This window comes from Chaetomium strumarium (assembly GCF_033439665.1).
Source record: "Chaetomium strumarium strain CBS 333.67 chromosome Unknown B0T15scaffold_6, whole genome shotgun sequence".
Lineage (NCBI taxonomy): Eukaryota > Fungi > Ascomycota > Sordariomycetes > Sordariales > Chaetomiaceae > Chaetomium > Chaetomium strumarium.
Window position 1 is genome coordinate 3,172,855 of NW_026944434.1, and position 22,439 is coordinate 3,195,293.

Below are 22,439 nucleotides of genomic sequence, written 5' to 3' on the forward strand. Positions count from 1 at the left end.
CTGACATCCAACGAATCCTAGAAAAGTTCGTCATGGAGTGGTCAGATGGGACGAACGAGGTTTTGGTAGAGACGACATGATTCTTCGAGTCAGCAGTCAGCTTGGATAAGTTTCACCAGAACCTTAACCGCATTGAACTCCACAATACCGCCGGATATGTTGACTCCTGTCCTTCTTGAGCATCATGTGTTGGCTGCGGCACGAGCTCGATGGCGGGATGGTTACGCCGACGATTATCCGCAACGGCGGGTGAGTGCATATACTACTGTATACACCTGCGTAACACCAGCCTTTAGCCGCAAGCCGCCCTGCCGGATATCATCTGAGTGAACAAGATCTATTCTTGGAAACAGGTCCAATAACCGGGGACTTCATATCAAGAGATCCCGGGTTGCGGTAGAGTCCTGACAGAAACGTCCGTTTTCATCCAACGACGAAGTTAGCATCTATAAAAAAAAACCGCCACATCAAACCTGTAGCATTCGGACGTCACAACTCTACCATTGTTCGACCCCAAACACCCCGTCGAAAAGGCTCCCAATAAAATGCTTCTCCTCGGCCTAATCCCTCTTCTCCTCTGCCTGCCCTCCCTGGGATTTGGAACAGCAACCACCACGTCCTCAACACCAATAAAACCATGGGAAATCTCCCACCTCTCAACATTCTCCCCCTCCGGCCGCCCAGACTCCTCGCCCTGGGCCGTGGTGAACCTCACGATCTCAGACCCCAACGACACCAGCGTCTCCCCGGCAACCTGTGTCAGACAATGGAACTTCGGCAACGAAACACCTTACGACAAGGTCATAGCCTGCTCTGAGGTCCCCGGGGGCAAGTGGACCTTTGTGATGCTCGAGGCGGACGGGGCGGACGGGGTGACGCCGAGCCCGATTACCAATTTTGGAGTGAGGTTTGAACTGGAGAAGAAGAAGAAGAAGAAGGATGGAGGTGAGAAATGGGTGGGTGACGCGAAGTTTGTGGTTGGGGAGAATATGAGTGGGCTTTGTGCGGCGAGCGGGTTTTGTTCGTTTGGGCTGAAGGAGGAGCTGGCGCCGTTTGCTGTGAGGCAGGTTCAGGTTCGTTGATGGTGGCAGGAGTCAAGAAGAAATGGGAGGGTCGGAAGCTTGGGAGGCTTTGTGATGCAGTGTCGTCGTGTTGTTTGTGTCTTCAGGGGTTACCGAGTTCAGAGGTTGGTCAATCTTGAACACAGGGAGCTTCTTTGTATTCCACATTACTTAACCATGATTACCTTATGTTAAAAAACTGTGGATTGACAAGCGTGCAATAGCGTCATCGCAGTCTCTGTAGCCAAGCAGGGCCGCCACGGCCACATCCACCCAACACTTTGTTGTGCGGTCGTCCTCGAACCCCTTTGCGTGCTCAGCGCACCAAGCCAAAAGCTTTCCCAGTGACCTGGCATCCCCGCATGCAGAGGTCGAAGACATAAAAGGGGTCCGAATAGTGATGACGAAGGTGAAGAAGGTGCAGTAGGTGAAGAAGGTGATGTGCCCACCTAAGCCAGTTCCCTGGCTTATATGTGGAAGGGCATGAAAGCCATAATGAACATAATCACCACAAAGGTCCTTAGTGGCCTATTTATTTGGATGGAACAGACTCAAGGTAAATCAATACCAGCCTCGGTTTTCCATCTGGACTCTCCCGGCAAAAGACCGTATTCCAGTAGCTGATATCGCCGTGCTGCACCACGCACCTGCCCAGCGACTTCACTCCACGCACGAGCTCCCTGAGTTGCCGTTTCGTCACCCGCAGCGCCGCGGCCTTGCAACTGTTGTAAGGCATTCAGCCTCGAACTACCACCGAGAGACGTATTCAGATGGGAAGATAAGTCGAGAGATAGGGGAAATCTTCCGTATCACTGTAAATCTATCACCAAATAATACGCTGATCCGCCGCAACGGCCGGAAACACTTCGGCCGGATTCCTTAGCTTGGTGGGCGGCAATCGCGTAGTTGCTGCGGCTAACATATCCGTCTGCTTTTTGATAACCCGTCCCGTCCGTCCGTAACACACTGATACTCCTTTGCTTCCTCCATCAGCTACATATACTATTACGCCCTCGATTCGCTGGCCGCATGTGGCTGCTTCTCAGTAGAGAGACTCCAGTACATCACAGCGGCGTCACACTCTCGAGCTTCCTCGCCATGTCAAGGACACATTGCCTTGCCCCGGAGTCGTTTCTCAGCGGATGAGCACGCTGGGCGCACCAACGCAACAGGCGTCCCATGCTCTTCGTCTCCTTCTTCCCCCACACGATACCAATCTCCGATAATGATCCGAAATCAGCGAACAGCAATCTCCCTTCTCCACCTCCCGTACCAGACTGGAAGACGATACCCCCGTACGCAGCTTCTCTCCATCCAAGCTTCACCCCACAGCCGTCAAGGTCCCGCACTGCTTGAACGAGCTCTTGGAGCTGCCTCCCCGTCACCGGCAACTCAGTAGCCTTTTCTTCATCAATTGCAAACCTCTCCAGGGGCGGACCACAATACGGCATGAGTCCGCCGGCAACGCTCCCGGGTGCCCACCGTCCCGATGCTGCCCCGTCGGCGAGGACGACAGCTTGGATGGGAACGACATGGAACCGCCTCATCATCTCCGTGTCAATATCCCTGGCTTCGAGAAGCCGTCCGATGAGAGTCTCGCGAATGCGTATCTCGTTCCTGATGTCATCGTTGTCCTCCTTGAACTGGATCTGCATGAAGATGCAGTCTCGATTATTCCAGCGGCAACGGTCTGCCTTCCGACTGAAGTATTCAAGGTTCTCCAGCTTAATGAATGGAGGTGGTGGGGATCAATGGACCATTGTAAAACACCGGGCGCGTCTTGTCGTCGTGGGTGGGTTCGGAGACCCGGTCATCAGGGCGGTTCTCGAAGGTGGGATCGCTTTCCGCCGACGCTTTGCACATTGTATTCCAGCTGGGGGGGCTGTTGCTTTCCTCGTGGTATTGCTTGATGTGTTTGGCGAGCAGCGCCTGCATCCCCGGGATGTCGGGACCTAGCGTCTCAAAAACTTCGCATCGGTACCATCGACGGTTGCCCCCATCATACACCTTGTACGTGGCAAACTGGTTGGCCTTGTCGTACTCATGACCATCCATCTCTTCAACCAGGGGATCGTGCCAGATCCGTTGGGAGTCCATGATGCAAGCGATAACGAAGTGAAATTGGAGTTCCAAACAGCGATAAGAAGTGTGGTCAACGAGCTGGAAGAGGGTGGTAAGATGACTGACGGTCAGAATGAATGAATTGTTGTATGAAGAAAGTCCACTGGCAGAGTGAAGAGGAATTCCGAGAAACCTCAGCACTGCACACACACTTCCCAGCATACCTTTCCAGATTGCCAATCAAGCAGGATCTCCCTCAGAAACAAAGTCACCCGTTATTACCTTTCCAGAGAGGTAAACTCTGACATTGGAAGAACAGAAACAAACTTGGAAGGCACTACTCCGCGTCAGTATCGCTTGTGGTACGTCCAGTTCCGCTGAAGAGGTAAGAACAACTGACACGTTCCCAGGAAACCCCGGCCCTCCCTCTGAACGGTAATGGTGGCGGGAACCTGCTTGGTTGGCAGACTAGGAAGGTTCGTTTCGGGGGTTATCGGTACCACAGCTCACTCTGCTCGTTCATAGTCTTGGGCAATGTTCGGCGCGATGATGTTCCAGTTTAGTTTGTAGTAAGAGATCTTCTATCCTCCCGCTAAAATGCAGCAAAGCTCAGTTTAAAAATGGTTAACCACCAGGGCTCTCATGCCCTCTCAAACGCCTCGCGCAAATACCCACAACACTCGCGATACAACTCCTCCGACAGCTCCGGCGGCTTGTTCGGATTCGGACTCTTATCCCAAGCATGCGGCACCCCGGGGACCATCTTGTACCTCACCTCCCTGCTGATGGGCTCCCTCTCCAGCCGCTTGGCGAACTCTTGGCCTTCTTCCAACAGCATATCCCACTCACAAGTGTAGAAGATCACCGTCTCCGGGATGGCCTCGGCCAGCTGTTCATCCGTAGCTTTGCTAGGTGACAAGTACGGATTAGAGAGGTTCAATTGGGGCGGATAGAGATACGACGCGTCGAATAGGTCGGTAAAGGTCTGCGGAAGGGTCTGGTCGGGGCGGACCGAGGTGGCCCGCTTCAGGGCGCGCGGCCGGGTGTAGTCGGTGACGGGGTACCACGTCGCCACGGCGCGGATGCGGTAGTCCGGGATGGGCGTGCCGGATGCCCGGGCGGACTTGACGTGGTCTGCGAGAAGGAGGGGCGCGGTGATGGCGAGGTTGCCACCGGCGGAGAAGCCCGAGACGGCGAGCTTCGCCGGGTCGATATGCAGCTCGGGGCCGGACCGGATCAGGTAGAGCAGCGCGTCTGCCGAGTCTTCGACTGCGACGGGGAAGGGATTTTCCGGGCTTAGACGGTAGTCGACGCTCACGAAGACGGCGTGGCATGTCTCGAGGACGAAACGAGCGAAGCGGGCGTCGTCGGTGGCATTGCCGATGGTGAAGCCGCCGCCGTGGAAGTTGACGACGGCGGGGAATTTCCTGCTCGTAGTGCCTGCTGTGGTGTAGCCCTCTGGCGTGTAGAACTGCAAGGTGACTTCGCCTTTGACCTTGGAAATCGTCGCGGGAATGGTTCTTGTGAAGCATGGACTTGGTGGCCGCTTGGGAGCCTGGAAGTGCAGCGCCATGCCCACGTACTGCAGCGACCTCCACCAAGCGGCTGCTATGCGGAGCCTGAACCGGGACGGGGCCGGACCGACCGCATCGTGGGCGGTCTCGTGTGGCCTTGTGTTTGTCTCGTCGGGCTCGGGATTGCCAAGGTTGACCGCGGGGATGCCATCTACGATAGGCATCGTGGGTTTGGACTTGCGGCAGCAAGGGAAACAACAAAAGGAGCACGCAGTCATGGGGGTTTGCACTGTCGTTGCAACATCGGAAGTTGCTTCAACGCCGACTCATAGGAGTGTCCTGGAGGGGCTTGTTGTTGGTTGTGCTAAAAAATGTGGGTTGCTTGAAGAGTGTTAATGCTGATACAGTCCCACTTTTGCACCTGACACTGAGAGTCACTCTGCAACTGCCCTGAGGCTGGGAGCTGAACTAATGACGGTGCAGTGCCTTAGGAATTGGAAAGATGAAATGGCAGGTTCCTTGTCTGCTACAACAAGTATTGCCTGCTACTATTCTTAACTCTCATCAGAATTGACGGTTCCTGAACTGCCAAAAGTTGATGTCATCGGCGGCCGATCGAAGCTTCAAAACGTTAGGTGTGTCTCTGGTTGGTTGGCTGAAAAAGGCAAGTGGCAAGGTTCTTGACATCCCGCCCAGGCCGCAAGTGCCCATGACGTCATTGCGAATGACATGCAGAACCGACATTTGGTCAGGCAATCGCGACCAAAATGGATCACTGAGATTGGAGAGGGCCAGTTGTCTATTCGGGCCAGGGCATAGAGTAGCTGCCGCTAGCCAATGCTGTATGCCTGACCGTAGCCGCGATTCCGTGATTGGAATCGCGTTCGAGGCCCTTCTAGGAGTCTCCACGGGCAGAACCGGACTGTCCGGGCGGATGAAGTAAATGGGCTAACCTCATCGCACGTGCGAGTTTCCGTCCGAATTCCGAGTTCTCCGGAGCATTTCCTCCAGGCCCGGCCAACTTGTCTCTTGAGGTGAATTTAAGCTCGTGGGTGCTCATTGCCCCTCCCCTTCTCCCCGCTTGGCTTCCCCGATTCCCATCTCTCGGTTCCTTCCCCGAGTTCCACACCACGCTTGGCCTCAGACCTGACGTCACACACGCCACGCCCTCCGGTAGTCAAAATTAAAACATCAACGGTCGGAGAATCGTTGCGACAATCAACAACTCGCAAATTGCAACACCCTGAATACCAAAACGCCGACTGTCCGTATCCCACCATCCGGCAGCAACCATGTCGCCGGGCGGACTCAGGAAGCCACTTTTGGCTCTCAATCGCATTATCGGGCACACATCGGCTAAGAACCACATCACTAAAATCCATATCGGCAACATTGCCGCCCTCGACGACGACCACAAGCATGAGAGACAGCTGAAGAAGGCGCAAGAGGAGCGCATCAAGGAGGATGAACGCGAACAACAGAGGCGATCGTTCCAACAGCGGCGACAGGAGGAGGAAGAGAAGGCGCGCCAGCAAGACCCGCCCGAGATTGCCGCACGCTACGGCACCAGGACGGGCGACGTGCTCGCCAAGACAGAGTCGATACAGAAGGTGGCCGCAGATCCCAGCAATGCCGGCATGCAGGTCAGCTTCATCGCCCGCATCCACCATGTGCGGCCGCTGAGCTCCAAGCTGGCCTTCGTCATTTTCCGCGACCAGATCGAGCTAGTGCAGGGCGTGCTATCCTACCGCGAAGGCGAGATCTCGGAGAACTTTGTGCGGTGGGCCGAGCATCTGAACAGCGAATCGTTTGTTCATGTTCAGGGGAAGTTACAGACGCCGCCGGAGCCGGTCAAGGGCTGCTCCATCCACGAGCTGGAAGTGGTGATCGACTCGATGCATGTCGTAGTGCCTGTGAAGGAACACCTGCCCGTCGACCCGTTCGGCATCGATCGTGTCGAACAGGACGAGAACACGCACCAGCTCGAGGCGCTGGCATCAACCAGGGTCCGGGTTTCGAACCGGCTCGCTTACCTGCGGACACCCACTGCGCAATCGATCTTCCGCATCAACTCGGCCATCTGCAGCATATTCCGCTCCGTGCTCGAGAGCCACAACTTCATGGAGATCCACACCCCCAAGCTCATGCCCGGGGCAACCGAGTCGGGGGCTGAAGTCTTCCGAGTTAACTACTTCGGACGCACTGCCTTCCTTGCCCAAAGCCCGCAGCTGAGCAAGCAGTTGAGCATCTCGGCTGACTTCGGTCGCGTGTTCGAAGTCGGTCCGGTCTTCCGTGCCGAGGACAGCAACACCCACCGTCACTTGACCGAGTACACTGGGTTGGATATCGAGATGTCCATCAACAGTGATTATCACGAGGCAATGCACGTCATCGACGAGTTGATGAAGAGCATATTTAAGGGCGTGTACAGCCGCTGCCGGAGAGAGATCGACATTGTCAAGTCACGCTTCCCCCACGAAGACCTCGTCTGGCTGGACCAGACACCGATCCTGACATTCAGGGAGGCAGTTGATCTGCTGAATTCGTCGGGCTGGACCGATGACCACGGCCGCAAGGCGTCTGAGCTTGAGGATTTGAGCACACGCGCCGAGATCCGGATCGGCGAGTTGGTTAAGGAGAAGTACGGCACCGACTACTACATCATTGACAAGTTCCCCGCGTCCGCGCGGCCGTTCTATACCTACCTCGACCCCAAAGACCAGAGGTTTACCAACTCGTTCGACATCTTCCTCCGCGGCCAGGAGATCACAACGGGCGGTCAGCGTATTCACAGGCCAGAGCTACTGCTCGAGCGGATGAAGAAGGCCGGCGTCGAGCCCAGCGGCGTGGAGGAGTATCTGCAAGGGTTCGAGTTCGGTGTTCTGCCTCACGCAGGGTGCGGCATCGGCCTCGAGCGCCTGGTGTTCCTCCTGCTGAACTTGGGCGACATTCGGAACGCCTCCCTGTTCCCCCGCGATCCCAAGTCCCTGCCGGAGCACAAGCAAGCTGCCGTGAGGCTCCCCCATCCAGAGGCCGACACCATCCGGTACGCCTACGACTTCCAACAAGGCTACAACCCCGAGCTGCCGCCGGTCGAGAAGCTCATCGCCAACTACGGCGACGCCACCAACACCTCGTGGCTCGACGACCGCTACAAGGTCTGGCGACACGAGGAAACCGGGGCGGCGGTCGGGTACGCCGAGGAGAACGGCTACGCGCTGGTGATGGGCAACCCGCTGTGCGACTCACGCCAGTACCAGCCCGTGATCCGCGCCTTCCTGAAGAGCATGCGCAAGCAAAAGGACCTGCGCCCACTCTGGCTGCTCGTCGGCCCGGAGGTCGAGGATATCCTGGGTTCCAAGCTGGGTTGGCGCACGCTCAGCTGCGTCGCCGAGGAGCGCGTGCCGATCGAGTCGGCCAAGAAGGTGGCCAAGAAGGAGCGGCAGGCCGAGGACGCGGGCGTGACCATCCACGAGCTGCCGGCCGACCAGCTGCCCTCGCAGGAATTTCGCGAGCGCGTCGACAAGAAGGTCGAGGCGTGGAAGGCCAACCGCAAGGGCAGCAAGCAGGTGCACATCACGGATGTGCGCCCCTGGGTGGACATGGAGCACCGCCGGTACTTGTGGGCCGAGACCAAGGAGGGCGAGGTCGCGGCGATTTGCATCTTGCACCGCCTCTCGCCGGCGAACGGCTACCAGATCAAGTTTGCGCTCGATTTTCCCGGTTCGCCCAACGGTACCATCGAGGCCCTGATCTCGGCCGCCATCCAGAGCCTAGCCAAGGCCGGCGTGCAGAATGTTACCTTTGGTGCCGGCGCCCTGCCGGAGATGGTTACGGGTGGTAACTTGGATGGCATCAGGGCTCGTATTCTGAGCAAGACGTACAAGACGATTGCGCAGCAGCTCAAATTGATCAACAAGAGCGAGTTCCGGGAGAAGTTTGGCACGCGCAATGACTTGGTTTATATTTGCTATCCGTTTATGGTGAGTCTAGCAGATTCAGTTTATGACTTTTTGGAATATGACTTGGTACTAACATCTTTGCTTAGGGTCTCGGCGTCTCCGGCGCAAGGACGCTCATCAAGTTCTTTGAAGATGAGATGTAGAGTTGGATACTAGGATTGGCAATAAAGGCCGGAAAGTTGGCGTCTGCGAGATGGTTGCGCGGGAGATGGGGAACGTTTGCGATAAATGTTTTGCCTTCCGCTTTGTTTTGCTTTGTTGTTTGGCATGGTTTGGTCATCACCACTTGATACCACTAGTTGTAATGTTTGTATTTGCTGAATTGAGTCTTGGTTTACGGACTACTGGCCGATGTGTGGTAGAATCATGGGAAGGCAACGACTCGTGACGAAAGTTCGGCTGCAGGGACTTGTGCTTGATCCATCGTGACACCTTCCCCAGGCATAAATTGAAGACTAAGAGCCTGAATCCAGGGGCTGAACTAATGTTCCTCCCTAACCTTCTGTTGACTGCAGATATACTAGTAGTAAAGGGGTCTGCCTATATAAGATGGATATTCTTCTCTGTAATCCAGCAACAATAACAACACCCGCCGTCGACCACGGAATTCATCACCGTTGCCTTGCTCTGGCCCTCCCAAACGGAGCGGAGACCGGTGAGCGAGCCCATGATCGCCAATGAACCATTGACGGCGTAACAAAACGACCTCAGGGCTGTCCCTACTGTCCAGCATTGCCGTAGAGGCAATCCGGTAAGGGACTGGGCCTCGCCGCAACTCCCGCCGAGGCTGGCTCGTATGGTCCCGTACATTGCCAATAGCTTCTCGCATTCTACTCACATTAAGAGCCTAGTCGCATCCTACCAGCCGATGAGACCTGCAAGAAACAAAACCCCGCCGAGACGGAGCAGCAGCTGTGGATACCGACCGCCCGCGACCATGCAGGGCACCATGGGCCAGACACAGAGCAGGTGTGGACTGCTCCCGGCGCCGCGAAGAGCCTTCTGGGAAGCATCATACCGGCTATATGCCCGCGCTGGAGGAGATCAACAACCTACAGTCGCTCGGCCCCCCCTGTACCGAAGGTCTGCATCACACATGAGAACTTCAGGAGATTGGGCGCACACGGTGGGAGTTCACGAATCTGATCGAGCTAACAAGACAAACATACTGTCCGGATAGACTAAAGGGCCCCAACACCACTGGTAAGTGACCTTGTTGAGATATTCCCTTCAACTTTAGACCACATGGCAACAGGACGCTGATACACATGCACTGTGCAGCTTTCAACACCCTCACTATAAGACCTAGCAGGAGATGATCACCAACGAGGAGGACCCCGAACCAAGACGCAACTCAGGCGCGCGTGGCACAATCATTCGTCAAACCGAACCCACAGCTAAACGACCTGAATCTCTAGACGCCGATGTCAACTTGACATTCCCCGAAGTTTCCTCAGAACAGGATCGACGAGCACTGCAAGCCCATCGACCCCTCGGAGATAGAGTTTCCCAAATTCAACACGGATATGATAAGCTTAACAACAACGGGCTGCAATCGACCACATTCCTTTCCAGTGATAGAGGCGCCTGCTTCCGGTGAGACCGCTTCCACTTTCACAGCTAGCCATTCCGCTAGAGCTCGACCCACTCATACCATGTTGAAAAACATGACCTTCGCGATCATCCTGTTCACTATCCCTTTTCAAGCCCTCCCGTATATTTCGAGATCCGGCCTATTTATGCGCATCATGATTCTTGCTTCTAATATACCACCAGACACCCTCTTCTCTATGCCTTTGACCTGCATGAAGCAAGCCAGAGGGCAACCTCACACCATTCGCAGAACCTTCACCGCGGCCCTACACCCCGGCCACACCCGGCAGCTGCTCTTAGGCGGGAGCATTATGCACGCATTCGCCAGTCCCCCGGAGGTCCGGCTTATGATTATGGAAGAGCTCGTCCATAATGAAGACACAGCATAGCTCTACAACCCACAAGACAAGCCCTTCAGGGGGTTTCCGTCTGCGTCTAGTCCTTCACAGCGGAGCTCCTGAGGCTGGATGACACCGCCCAGACACCGGCGGAAGTGGTGATAAAGCGCGGTCCACCACCTACCCCAAGCGCTGCGGGCCTCGACATCGCCCAGACAGACCAGCCGACCATGCGCATGACAGCTTAACCAGGAACTGCCATCACGTACCCGGTCTCCCAGAGATACGGCTCGAGGAGCAAAGCCTAGTGAGCCAGATACAGATAGACTCCGATTACAACGTACACCTCCGCGTACGTTGCCAGGAGCTACCTCGATCCGACTACGACTTCTGGACCGACGACGTGGGCAAGTACGCAGAGGAGCCCTTTAATCGGTATGGTTCGACAGCCTGTCCCGGTCCGACCCTAAGACGAAGACCTTCAAGGTGGGCCAGAGCAAGATCGACGCCTTCATGAAGGCCGGCGGCGAGCGCGCCGCCACCTACGTGGAGGGCGCAGCCAACGTCATGGTGTCCGCGGAGGATAACCTAGCCGCCGCCGAGACTCTCAAGGCAGAACACGAACTGCGTAGCTCATGCTACAGGCGGCCGTGTCTAACAACCTTACGGACACAATTGACGTCAGGCAGGTTAATTAGAGGACCATACTCCGGAAGCTTGGAGATATAGACGCCCGGATCGCCGAGGTAATAGAGGATCCGAAGACCGATTAGAACAGGATTCCGCTCCCCGACGGCAAGAAGCACAGCGCGAAGGGCTTCGGCTTCGCCGCTCACCAGGTGCTCTATACGCAGGGTATTTTAGAGAAAGTAAAGACTTTTGTTCACGGCGCTATCCTCGCCAACGACGTCGGTATTAGCAAGATGAACACCACCATATTAGTCCCATACTTATATTACAATAAGATAAAGGCCCTCTTGGCCCTTAGTAAGAAAAGTCTAATATATAGCCCGGCATTCTAGATCACCTAGGCGAACCTCACCTACCAAACCTAGCACGACATCAATCGGTTCTTCCGCGGCATCTTCCGCGTATTTATCTACTTTGGCAACGGCGACTACGAGAGTAATGAGCAGCGCAAGGACGCCATCGACAAGGCCCGCCTAGAGGAGCTCACCAAGGGGTAGAAGAGGCGCGAGGACGAGCCCGAGGTAAGTCTCTTTCCCGATCATAACACTCGCGCGGGTCCTGCTATGGCGGCCACCGCACTCTCTACGCCCTAACACTTCCATTTCGCCGCTTCCGTACCTGTTTACTATGGTGGCCGCCACACCAGAGCCTACCTGGCCGCACATTTCGCAAGCTATTGCTAACTTGTGATCTAACAGATCTGCCTCAACATCGTCATCACGAGCTACTCCACGCTCTACCACCGCAACTGCACGGTCGTGAATGACCTCCACCCTCACCATACCGATTTCGAGGTCCCATCTGGTATAGGGGATAGGGCTATGCCCTATATTTACTAGTCCCTCCTGAAGTCACAAAACCAAGGAAGTTACTTGTAACCAACCGATTCCCAACGTGGACGCGGCACAAGCCATAAAGACTGCCCGTTTTAGAGCGAAAGCGGCCACGTCATCCCAACAACAACAGAAGAACCAACCGTCAGCCACCGAACTGAAGACTGTTGCCCTGTACCAGCGCAAAAACATCCCCCCTTGGGATTGTATGATTACTACCCGCATCATCTCCCCATCGCCCCTCCGGAGTCTTGGCCACACGAGGACACCGCCCCCAGGAGGGCGTGGAGGAGCAGCAAAGCAACGATCAGGATGACGAAGAGGATAAACCCACTAACGAGCTAGCCCTCAGCTTACTACGCCTTGCAAAAACAGCCTGAGCCCGCGGCACTGTCTACCGGACTGTCCCCAACGCTTCCTAAGCTACGATCGGTTGCCCTTTTCCTGTTAACCTAGAAAGAAGGGACAACTCCGCTACCTCACTCCGGCGGACGTCACGGCAATGACATAGAAGATGGCGAGATACGACGTCTCCAGGAACTCAGACCGGCCGGATGACCGCGGCCGAGAACGACGACGGCCAGTGGCTGTGGGGTCCCGCAGATGGGCTCGCAGCCGCCCAAACAGCAACGTACTGTGCTTGCTCGCCCTGGTCTGGATTCCTCGCGAGCCACCTCGCCAGCCACTCTGTGTTTGCCGCGATGGGGGACTTTTCTCGAAGTCATATCATCGCATCACCTTTTGGATGGGACCGGACATCAAGACCGGCTTGGGTTGGTGGCCATGTATATGTTGTGTGATGAGTTTCACTGACCCGGAGGGGGTTACGATCCGTCTCACGTAAGTTGATAACCCGGAAACCCACAGGAAGATCGGTAGTGGGCGGGCTGACGGCCTCAACAAATTAACAATGGCCAGTTCGTCCAATTGACAGCTGGGAAGACTACCTGGGCAGAGGGACGCCCTAGGCTGGGTACCTAGGGAATGGTCCAAAACGTGACATTTGCCAGATAAAAGAGGGAGCAAAGGTGGAGAGGACAGGCGATGTAACGCGTGCCAGGATGGTTCTGGAGGTCAGAATGTTTGGGTAACGACCGAAACTTTGTATATCAGTACAAAGGCAGCGTTGAATGTTGATGGCTTTTCGGTTTTGGCACATGGGATAGCTACGGTACTAATCTATGAGCCACGCTTCGATTCGGGATACAGTCAACATCATTATACTACCTACCTGATCGGTACTTACTTTAGTATTTTTATAAGATGACAGGCAAGGGTACATATAATGTTTATTACCTACTTGAACTGAATGTAAAAATGCCGCTGTAAATTACAGTATGTACGCTCCGGTGTATGGTAAATACAGCTCGTAGTGGAGTATCTATACTCCCTCTTACCGTACATACATCTCGTACCATGGTAAGTACACTCCACTCCAAGGTGTGATTACAAGGCTCCCAATGAGAAGGAGGTATGATACAAATTGCCAGCACGATTTGTCGTCGGTGTTTTCATACGAGTTCTTCCCCCCTTTCCCCCGTTTCGCACTATAGGTACCTTAAAATCCAATCCCACATACCTAAGGTACCCAACCCCAACCTCCCACCCTAGGACTCTTCTCCAACACCCTAAGAACAAAAGCTGCTCCGGCGATGGCGCCGGCGAGGGCAGCGTGTGATGCGGGCCGAGCATGCTCGGGTTTGCCAGGCATATGGTGCTGAGCTGCTGCTGCTGCTGGGTGTTGAGACCTGCTGCATTGTTGGTGTTGGTATTGGTCTGGTGGGCGGTGTTGTTGAGCGGGACTTGCTGTTGCTGTTGCTGCTGCTGCTGTGCGAGAAGTTGGGTCACTTGCTCTGGGGTCAGCTGGTTGAGGTTTAGTGGTTGTGCGTATGACTGGTGCTGGTAGTTCTGATGGATGCCCTGGGCTTGATGCTGGAGATTGGCAATGCTTTGGGGGGTGGGCGGTACTAGTAGTTGGTGGTTGCTGGTGCTGTTGTTGGCGTGCCATTCCTGGCGGGACGCTGTCTGGGGCTATGCCGACAGCATGCTTCCGAACTGGTTGCCGTCACTGCCGCCCCCCGCCGCGTTGGTGTTCATGTTCATGTTCATGCCTCCCACACCCATTCCGCCGTTGAAAGGGGCTGTGGTCCTGGGAGGGCCAGCCTGCTGGCCAAAGCTGGACTGTGGAAAGTTCCCAGAGCGAGGGACTTGCCCGCCGCCCTGCTGGTTCACCGGAACCATCAGCTGCTGGTTACCCGCCGGGTCTGCTCCGGGTGGGCCCGTGTAAGCGAAGTCATCCCGACGAAGCATCAGCATGGCGTTCCACTGGGCGTCCGAGTTGCGCTGCTTGACCGACCAAACGTAGTTGCTGAACTGGGCCGAGACGTTGAAAACCTGGGTGAAGTATTTACGCTCTAGCTTGATGCGCTCGTTGTCCTTGCTATGGAAACCCGCCAGCGCGACGGCCGTCTGGAAGGCATTGCGGATCTGGCGGCCGTTCCAGACAGGGCCGAACTGGGGATCGCGCTGTCGCTGAAAGATCTCTTGCGCACACAGCACGAGATCAACTGCATCAAGTTCGATGCGACTGTCCTTCTGGGCTGTAGCAATGTGGGAACGCCAGATACTGATGGTTAGCTTCTCGGTGAGCGGCGGGCAGTACAAGGACATGTGGATGCGGGACTTGAAGGCCTCGTCGAAGGCGCCCACCCGGTTGGTGGTCAAGAACAGAATGCCTTCGTAGTACTCCAGTGTCCGGAGGAAGACTGTCATAAGCGGAAACCAGCATGTCTCTGAAGAGCGGGTTAACGAAGACACATGTTATGCATACCAGAGACCAGTGCATTCCTTTCAATGTCCGTGGGTGTTCTCTGTGCGAGAAAAACGTCGGCTTCGTCGAATAGCATGACACAACCCCACGCCTCAGCGAGCCTGAATATTTCCTGCAGCTTGGATTCCACGCCGGCTGGCGTCAGTCCCAGGTCGCCTTGACGAAGTCTTGTCAGCGAAATGCAGTCCAAGTTATGTGGCAGCAGTCCTCTTGCATAGTGAAATTAAGATATCTTGCGTACCACAGGTAATGGGCAGCAGCGGTCTGCCGTGGCTCTGTGCAACGCATTCTGTGGGACAAGGAAGTCAGGACCCTTTTGGTTGTAGTTTGCGTGCAGCAGCACCCTTACCCGCCGTTGATGTCTTGCCAGCCCCTGGCACGCCGTGCAGCAGAATAATGACCCCCTTTCCTGTTTCTTGATCAGTTCCATGGCCTCTCAGCTAGCACCTTTGAACAAGGAACTCCAGGGAAGAAGGGCTGCTGATCTTTGCCGCTGACCAGATCGAAGTGCATGTTTTTGCTCCTGTCTTTGGAGAAGTGCGAGTCGACCAGAGAATGCACGGTTTCCTTGTGCCCTGTGGGAAGTTCCAGATTCTGCCACGGCTCATCAGTTTGCTGAACATTGGTCAAGGTCGGGTTGCCGTATATGTCTTTGCCGATTTGTAGACAAGCTGCGTGCAACAGGGAGAGCCCCTCGTTAGCAATGTTCGTCTTACTACCCCAGTACTTAGTACACTACATTCGGTGGGACTTCACCCCATCTCCTGGTTCGCAAGACAAAGGTAAACACCCTATCGGGTAGCAGGAGATCCTGCTCTTCGGTGGGACCGGACAGGTCGGGGTCCTTCCCCCATTCCTTCCACTTCTTTGTCTCGGCTCCCACAAGATCTTCGGTGGACTTCATGTCCCATGGGTTGTCTGCAAGGGGGGCCACCCGGACCCCGCTCTGGGCGTCGGGTGGTTTTCATATAGTAGCTCTCCCACGACCGACCTCCCGGACACCATCTTGGGATCTCGTGCAGGGCCCGCTCAAAGTCAACCATGACCTCACTGTCGAATCTCTCCGAGTAGCGAGTTAACATTCTTATGAGATCCGTCATCGAGCTCGGTGAGACGCTTGCCGGTCGGGGTACTGTCATAGCTCCGGCCGCTATAGGATTGGTGGCGGACCCGAGTCATGGCCTTGAATCGTTTGGCTCGTTCGAGTACGTCGCCTCGGTCAAGGATCCCTTGGTACTCAACAAAGCTGAGCGGGGCAATCAGGAGGGAGAGCATAAGCTGGGGGCCGTCAAAGCTGTTGATCCTGAACTCGTGGTAGCTGGGCTGGTAGCAAGTACCGTCAAAGTCTAGATGGTAGCAGATGGCGACGAAATCGGAGAACGGGTCCTCGGACCGGCCACCAGGTCTCTCGTTGGACCTCGGCTCGTAGTCCCTCCGGACACTGGTTCGTTCGACAACTTTCCAGATCTTCTGCGGTACTTTGGGGTCTCTGGCGTATACAAGGGAACCGACGGGGAATAAGAGCCACAGATTGTTGAAAAGGACATGGGCCGGCATGTGCTCTGGCTCGCGGAATTCTGGTCGGGAACAGACGCCGATAACCCTCTCCAGGCATTTGAAGTCCAAGATGTAGGCTGTCAGCTGCTGAAGTGTCATCTGAGACTCTCGCTGAGGGCTGAGTGCGGCGCCGTCCTCGACCGGGTTGCGCTGGTAGTGTTCCGTGTATTCATCCTCACTTGCCGCCCACATGACGCGGCGGGCATTGTGAAATTCGGCTATGCGTTTCCGGATCCTGCCTTCGTGGTATGACAGCATCTTGTATGGTCTGAGGATGTGGAAAGGCTCGTCGGTACTAGCTGGCAGGGTCATGTTGAACTCGTGTTCGAGGAAGCCTTGCAGGCGCAGCGAGTTGACAATGATGCGTTCCGGCCACTCCTCGTTGATTGGACACATGGGTGCGTCAGAGTCCATGTACATCTCTTCAACATCTTCTACAACAGACGGATTGAGCGAAGGCAGATCGTATGCCACCTCGATAGCGAAATGCAGCCTCTTTGCTTGTTTCCGCACCTTGGCCTCTGCCCAGGGAACCACGGCCAGTTTCGGGATAGAGAACGACTTCAGTTTGCCAGCGCCCGAGAACGCCTTGCTCGCCAGGGCCTCCGCGGTAGTAATGTCACCATGCTGTGACGACCGGTCCTTGTCCATCTCATGGTCCACATGGGCGATCACAGAGGACTTGGCTGTTTTGTGCATCTCCGCTGATCCCTCTTCTTCAATGCCTGGCTTCAGCTATTGCTCCGAAAATTGAGGATCCGATACTCTCAAGTCGCTTGCTCCAGAGTATGCAGGAGAGAAGGCACTTGAGGCTGTGTTGGGATACATAGGTATTCTACCTATAATTAGTACTCCTCTAAGTTTAGATGCTCCCTGATGTGGCGGCTAATAACATGCCGTTGCAGGGTGCGCCGAGCCCCTTGCGGTTCCATCTCGCCTGCGATCACCTGCTTACCCATATTACCTTACACTCGTTCCATTTGCTGTTTGTCGAATCTCCGGGTCCTATCGATCTTAAGCAATTGTCGGGGAAGCCTCACGCGCAGGGCCAAGTCCGTCCGAAGGATCTTCAGCCTATGCACGCAATCACAAAACGCACGAGTATTCCCGGCACTTGAAGTAAGGTTCAAACAAGTCGAATCCGGCATTCAAAATGAACGAGTCACTCACTCTATTGTCTCCTCCCACCTCGGGATGAATTCTATCGGACCTTGACAAACTACCTACCTAGCAAGATGGCTCGCCTATCCACAATTTTCGCCACGGCGTTGGCACTAGGTCACCACGCTGCTTTGGCATATCCTCGCAGCCTTGCTGCTTCCAAAATACTTCTGAATGGTCGCGATGTTGAAAAGGAGTACGACTACATCGTTGTTGGGGGAGGCACGGCTGGTCTCACGGTGGCTGATCGACTAACTGAGGATGGCAAGGCAACGGTGCTTGTCGTCGAATATGGACAGCTTAGTACGTTGTCCTCAGCTAGTAGGGAAGTAGAGGGAAACTGACCTCCCTGGCAGGCAACTCTCCTTCCATCACAACCGTGCAGGGTGGTAAGTTTAGCGTTAACACGATCCCTGAATCCCTGATTTTTGACCCCGCATTTCGCACAGGGTTCATGGGCATGTCCGACACCACACTTCTCTATGACATTAGCTCGGTACCGCAGACCAACTTACGCAACAGGACCATCGCCGTACTTGCCGGGAAGGTTGTGGGCGGAAGCTCCGCGGTGAACGCCATGATGACAGTCAGAGGCACAGCCGAGGATTACGACCGCTGGGGCAGCTTCTTCGGCAGCAAGTCCCACTGGAGCTGGCAGAACCTCCTCCCTTACTTTCAGCGGGCCTTGAACTTCGCCCCCCCAGACGATGCCGTCACCAAGTCCGCCAATATCACGTACGACAAGAGCTTCTGGGGCAATACTTCGGGCGTGTATGCCGGATGGCCCTCCTTCCAGTATCCCGGCACAAGCGCCCAGGTGGACGCCTTCAAGGGTATTCCAGGGGTGACGTTTGTCAATGATAGCGGATCTGGAAAGCCCGGGGTCTACTGGTACCCGACATTCATGGACCCCAAGCTGGTGCAAAGGTCGTACGCCAGGACCGGCCACCATGACAAAGCCGCAAACAGGACGAACTACCACTTGGTAACCGGATCCAAAGTGAACAGGATCATTCTTAACGGCAATACAGCAACGGGCATCACGTTTGTGCCGGTTGGCTCCACTACAGGGTCAGCAACGAACAGGAGCACCGTCGTCGGTGCTAGGAAGGAGGTAATTCTCGCGGCCGGCGGCATCCACAGCCCACAGATCCTCCAGCTAAGCGGCATCGGACCGCGCAAGCTACTGAGCTCGGCCAACATCACGACGGTCGTCGACCTCCCGGGTGTGGGCCAGAATTTCCAGGACCACCCGATGCTCACGGCTTCGTACGTGTGTAAGTACTACTTATCCCATCTCATCTGCCCGCGATACTCGGTCCAAAGCCTTTCCGAAAGTGAGCTAACTGTACCTATGTTAGACCGCAATTTCACCATCCACCCCTCGCCCGAAGATCTCTTTCTCAACGCGTCCTTCTCCGCCTGGGCTTCCGCCGTGTGGTCAGCCAACCGCACAGGCCCCAACTCGATCGCAACCGGCAACGCAGCGGCCTGGCTCCCCTTCCCCGTGATCTCCCCGCGCTCCTCGTCCATCTCTTCCATGCTATCCAGCCAGAACCACTCCGCCTACCTGCCCCCGGACACCGACCCGACCGTCCTCGCGGGCTACCGCGCCCAGATGCTCTCGTACGCCACTGCCCTGCGCAACAACAACAGCGCCTTCGGCAACCTCATCATCACCGGCGGCGCGGCCAGCGGCGCCATCGTCGACCTGCACCCGCTCAGCCGCGGCACCGTCACCATCAACCGGTCGTCCCCGCACGACACCGAACCGCTCGTCGACTACCGCGCGCTGAGCAATCCGCTCGACGGAGCCGTCATGACCGACATCCTGCGCTTCGCGCGCCGGTACCACCTGGAGAACCCGCTCACGGCCGCGTGGGACGCCACCGAGTTCGCTCCGGGACTGGAGGTCGCCACCGATGAGCAGTTCGGGGAGTATCTTGCGGAGAGTGTCAGCCCGAGTGAGTTCCACCCCGCGGGCACGTGCGCTATGCTGCCGCGGGAGCTGGGCGGGGTGGTGGATGAGGAGTTGAGGGTGTATGGCGTGCGAGGGTTGAGGGTTGTCGATGCCAGTATCATGCCCACTCTTCCCGGGGGCAATACGTGTCAGACTGTGTATGCGGTTGCGGAGAAGGTGAGTTGCTACGAGTAACATAGTGCTACTAAGTGTTGTTCTTGTCGTTGGGATGTTCTTTGAGAGGGTTTGGGCATGAGACCGCTGACACTGACACTGTGCGATGCTTTAGGCGGCGGATCTGATCCGATACGGGCGGCCGGGAGATTCTGGACAGTAAGGAGGGGAGGGGGGTTGGCAGGTGCTAGCCACTGCGGCGGGCTGTGTGGTATTTTCTTAGTACCTAGGACTGTGTTGAACCGTATACTAGTATACCTTGTCTCACACGACTACGCTATCGACCGTGCGAGGACTTGGGGGAAGGAGGGCGTCATGCAACAGCGATTTCGATATCCTCTGCGTCTCTTCGAGCCGTACGAGGGCGTCGTCGCAAGTGGCGTCGCCTCTGGCCTGGTCTTGCCGATTCTCGCTATTCGTTCTAGTGACTGCCGCCTCTTCCTAAGTCCGTAGTGCTCTGCCTGGCACTATCCGTCTCTTGCGGTGGATCTATAGGGGTCGCCCTCCGTGGCGATCTGCCCTGCTGCGATCCGTCGTCTACGCTTCCCAGCTTGTTGGTCGGATACAGCCTCTGTTTTCGAGGTTGTAGGTGGCTATCTCCCTTCCAACTAATGTCTAGGTCATAGTTTGATGCTATAGGCGTCCTAGGATTATATCCTTCCTAGACCATATTTTAACAATGTCGAATACTACCTCGGTGGTTTTTCCTTCTACTATAATCGTAAGTAGTTCTATCTCTTATCGGACCTATTAGGTATCGAATAGTCCTTTGACAATATACTGCTTCTTCTTAATCCTCTATAGGATTCTAAGTCGGTTAACGAGTGCTAGTAAGATAAGGTCGACTTAGGATCCTCTATCCACTAATACCAATATCTAGAACCCATTCTAGTATACCGTAACCCAAATTCTATTATCGGGTCGGTCGTCTTAAATCGCAGCGGCTTCCTTTATACTCGCTGGGAGATTGTAGATCCTTTTCTTCGTATAGTTCTTCCTATACCCGCGGATTTATCGTCCTTGTAATAGATTTAGTAGTTTCCAGGCTCTTTAGAGGGCCCTAAGCCGTTTCCTAACTCCGTCCTAGCATCTAGATAGGCGTCCTATGACGAAACCACAGGCAGTCCTGCCTCTGAAAGGGTTCGTCGGTCGAAGGTACTGCTGGTCGGACTATAGGTCTCGGTAAAGCCAAAAGGTTCATAACAATGCTTGTCGCAATATCTGCACAATAGGTAAGGACTATTGCTTGAATTGCTCACTGGAGAGCTCCCAGAATCCTCTAGAATGAGTGACTATATACTAGCTATCTTCTTGGGTGCTTAGTGCTTCGATTTGGATAAACATCTGGGTGCTCATCGTAATATGCCTCTAATCACTCTGATCGCTTACATCCTGCAGAGTGCTCAGCGGCATTGGCACCTTAGCACCTTCGCCTGACTCTGACTAGTCTGCCTGATTGTCCCAAGTGATTAGCTCGGGACGCCCCTACGCCCCTATATATGGCCGTCTGCCCTGCAGCCTGCTATTGGTTAATTCGTGACACGTCCCTATCCCTCTATGCCTCTCGGTTGCCATCCTACGGTCCAAGTCTCGGGAGTTCATTAAATAACTGTCGAATTTCGTTGGCTCTTCTTTCTTCCCTATCATCGTTCGCGAGGCATCATCTATTTTCGTATACGTGCCTTGTCTTTGTAATACTTCTAGAGCTTTGCCCCTATATGAATTAGGCAATCTTAGCTCTTGTACTGTCATACGTCGTTAGGCTATCGTTGGCAATCTTCTAGGTAGATTCGCCATAGTATTGCCCTGATGCTATCGTATACGCCAATCTTCTCGACCTTCAAGAGGAACTAGTCGGCGCCTATCCCTATATCCCAAACCTAGGGAATCGGTCGAGATTTACCGTTTCGGTCAGTAGGCCAATCTGGCCAAAAGTCGTTGTCGAACTTCGATCGAAAATAATATCGGTATTTACATACGGTAACGTGGTTGATAAGCGAATGTCATAGATAAGCGAATGTCACACGAATTCGCCCTAATATATCTTCTATCTTTCTTCCCATCTTCCTTTACAATACAACATAGGTCACAAAAGCAACGAGGCCCAGGTATAACTAGCCCTTCTGGCAATGCAAAATGATCCGAAGTTAAGAGCTCGAGTGGCTAGTAGGATCTATAATGTGGATTATAAGAAGCTAAGCCGCCAGCGACGCAGTATACAATCACAACGCGATATTCTAGCCAATTCGCAGAAGTTGACCAATCTAGAAGAATCGGTCATTGTTTAATATATCCTCGACCTAGATTCTAAAGGATTTCCTCCCTGCTTGTCTAGTATAGAAGATATGGCCAATCAACTACTTGCCGAACGCGACGTAGGATATATTAGAATGCATTAGATATATAACTTCGTCAAACGGCACCTAGAGCTTAATTACTATATATTTCAATCGGAAATACGACTATTAAAGGGCTTAGTATAAATATCTAGAAATTATTCGTGGCTGGTTTACACTTGTATAGAATACAATCGTAAAGTATAGTATCTAAGAGGTAGACATCTATAACTTTAACGAGACTAGGTTTCTAATAGGTGTTATCTCAACTGCAATAATTGTTATAAGCTCTAAACAGCATAGCAGGGCAAATTTAAAGCAGCCTAGCAATTGGGAGTAGGCAACGGTAATCTACGGCGTTAATGCGAC

The 22,439-nt window shown here is 54.7% G+C and overlaps 7 protein-coding genes across 7 annotated transcripts; 4 read left to right on the forward strand and 3 right to left on the reverse strand.

Moving 5' to 3' along the window:
* Window positions 1-376: 376 nt before the first annotated feature.
* Window positions 377-1,331, forward strand: B0T15DRAFT_541257 (uncharacterized protein). Its single transcript, XM_062869844.1, has one exon. It carries the CDS (start codon window positions 546-548, stop codon window positions 1,080-1,082), a length of 537 nt encoding a protein of 178 aa, XP_062719566.1. The 5' UTR covers window positions 377-545; the 3' UTR covers window positions 1,083-1,331.
* Window positions 1,332-1,874: 543 nt separating this feature from the next.
* On the reverse strand, window positions 1,875-3,167 carry B0T15DRAFT_541258 (uncharacterized protein). The gene has a single exon (XM_062869845.1). It carries the CDS (start codon window positions 2,714-2,716, stop codon window positions 2,126-2,128), a length of 591 nt encoding a protein of 196 aa, XP_062719567.1. The 5' UTR covers window positions 2,717-3,167; the 3' UTR covers window positions 1,875-2,125.
* A 381-nt stretch (window positions 3,168-3,548) lies between these two features.
* Window positions 3,549-5,211, reverse strand: B0T15DRAFT_541260 (Alpha/Beta hydrolase protein). Its single transcript, XM_062869846.1, has one exon. It carries the CDS (start codon window positions 4,912-4,914, stop codon window positions 3,763-3,765), a length of 1,152 nt encoding a protein of 383 aa, XP_062719568.1. The 5' UTR covers window positions 4,915-5,211; the 3' UTR covers window positions 3,549-3,762.
* Window positions 5,212-5,928: 717 nt separating this feature from the next.
* Window positions 5,929-8,741, forward strand: B0T15DRAFT_513921 (uncharacterized protein; the record flags this gene model as incomplete). Its single annotated transcript, XM_062868081.1, has 2 exons — window positions 5,929-8,619; window positions 8,685-8,741. 2 exons carry the CDS (start codon window positions 5,929-5,931, stop codon window positions 8,739-8,741), a joined length of 2,748 nt encoding a protein of 915 aa, XP_062719569.1.
* Window positions 8,742-9,535: 794 nt separating this feature from the next.
* On the forward strand, window positions 9,536-11,716 carry B0T15DRAFT_513922 (uncharacterized protein; the record flags this gene model as incomplete). The annotated part of the gene is made up of 8 exons (XM_062868082.1): window positions 9,536-9,567; window positions 9,779-9,801; window positions 10,017-10,194; window positions 10,375-10,529; window positions 10,811-10,881; window positions 11,016-11,179; window positions 11,308-11,398; window positions 11,585-11,716. The coding sequence occupies 8 exons, from the start codon at window positions 9,536-9,538 to the stop codon at window positions 11,714-11,716; spliced, it is 846 nt and encodes a 281-aa protein (XP_062719570.1).
* A 2,367-nt stretch (window positions 11,717-14,083) lies between these two features.
* On the reverse strand, window positions 14,084-17,138 carry B0T15DRAFT_577053 (uncharacterized protein; the record flags this gene model as incomplete). The annotated part of the gene is made up of 7 exons (XM_062871051.1): window positions 14,084-14,844; window positions 14,883-15,038; window positions 15,124-15,171; window positions 15,232-15,286; window positions 15,381-15,617; window positions 15,673-15,828; window positions 15,963-17,138. The coding sequence occupies 7 exons, from the start codon at window positions 17,136-17,138 to the stop codon at window positions 14,084-14,086; spliced, it is 2,589 nt and encodes an 862-aa protein (XP_062719571.1).
* A 231-nt stretch (window positions 17,139-17,369) lies between these two features.
* B0T15DRAFT_541265 (uncharacterized protein) lies at window positions 17,370-20,305 on the forward strand. The gene is made up of 5 exons (XM_062869847.1): window positions 17,370-17,903; window positions 17,957-17,989; window positions 18,050-18,877; window positions 18,962-19,737; window positions 19,850-20,305. The coding sequence occupies exons 1-5, from the start codon at window positions 17,675-17,677 to the stop codon at window positions 19,895-19,897; spliced, it is 1,914 nt and encodes a 637-aa protein (XP_062719572.1). The 5' UTR covers window positions 17,370-17,674; the 3' UTR covers window positions 19,898-20,305.
* Window positions 20,306-22,439: the final 2,134 nt, after the last annotated feature.

Coding starts and splice junctions, on each gene's coding strand:
- B0T15DRAFT_541257 (XM_062869844.1), top strand. CDS start 546: ATGCTTCTCCTCGGCCTAATCCCTCTTCTCCTCTGCCTGCCCTCCCTG.
- B0T15DRAFT_541258 (XM_062869845.1), bottom strand. CDS start 2,716: ATGCAGATCCAGTTCAAGGAGGACAACGATGACATCAGGAACGAGATA.
- B0T15DRAFT_541260 (XM_062869846.1), bottom strand. CDS start 4,914: ATGACTGCGTGCTCCTTTTGTTGTTTCCCTTGCTGCCGCAAGTCCAAA.
- B0T15DRAFT_541265 (XM_062869847.1), top strand. CDS start 17,675: ATGGCTCGCCTATCCACAATTTTCGCCACGGCGTTGGCACTAGGTCAC. Junction 17,904..17,956: donor CGTCGAATATGGACAGCTTA/GTACGTTGTCCT, acceptor CCTCCCTGGCAG/GCAACTCTCCTTCCATCACA. Junction 18,878..18,961: donor GCTCACGGCTTCGTACGTGT/GTAAGTACTACT, acceptor TACCTATGTTAG/ACCGCAATTTCACCATCCAC.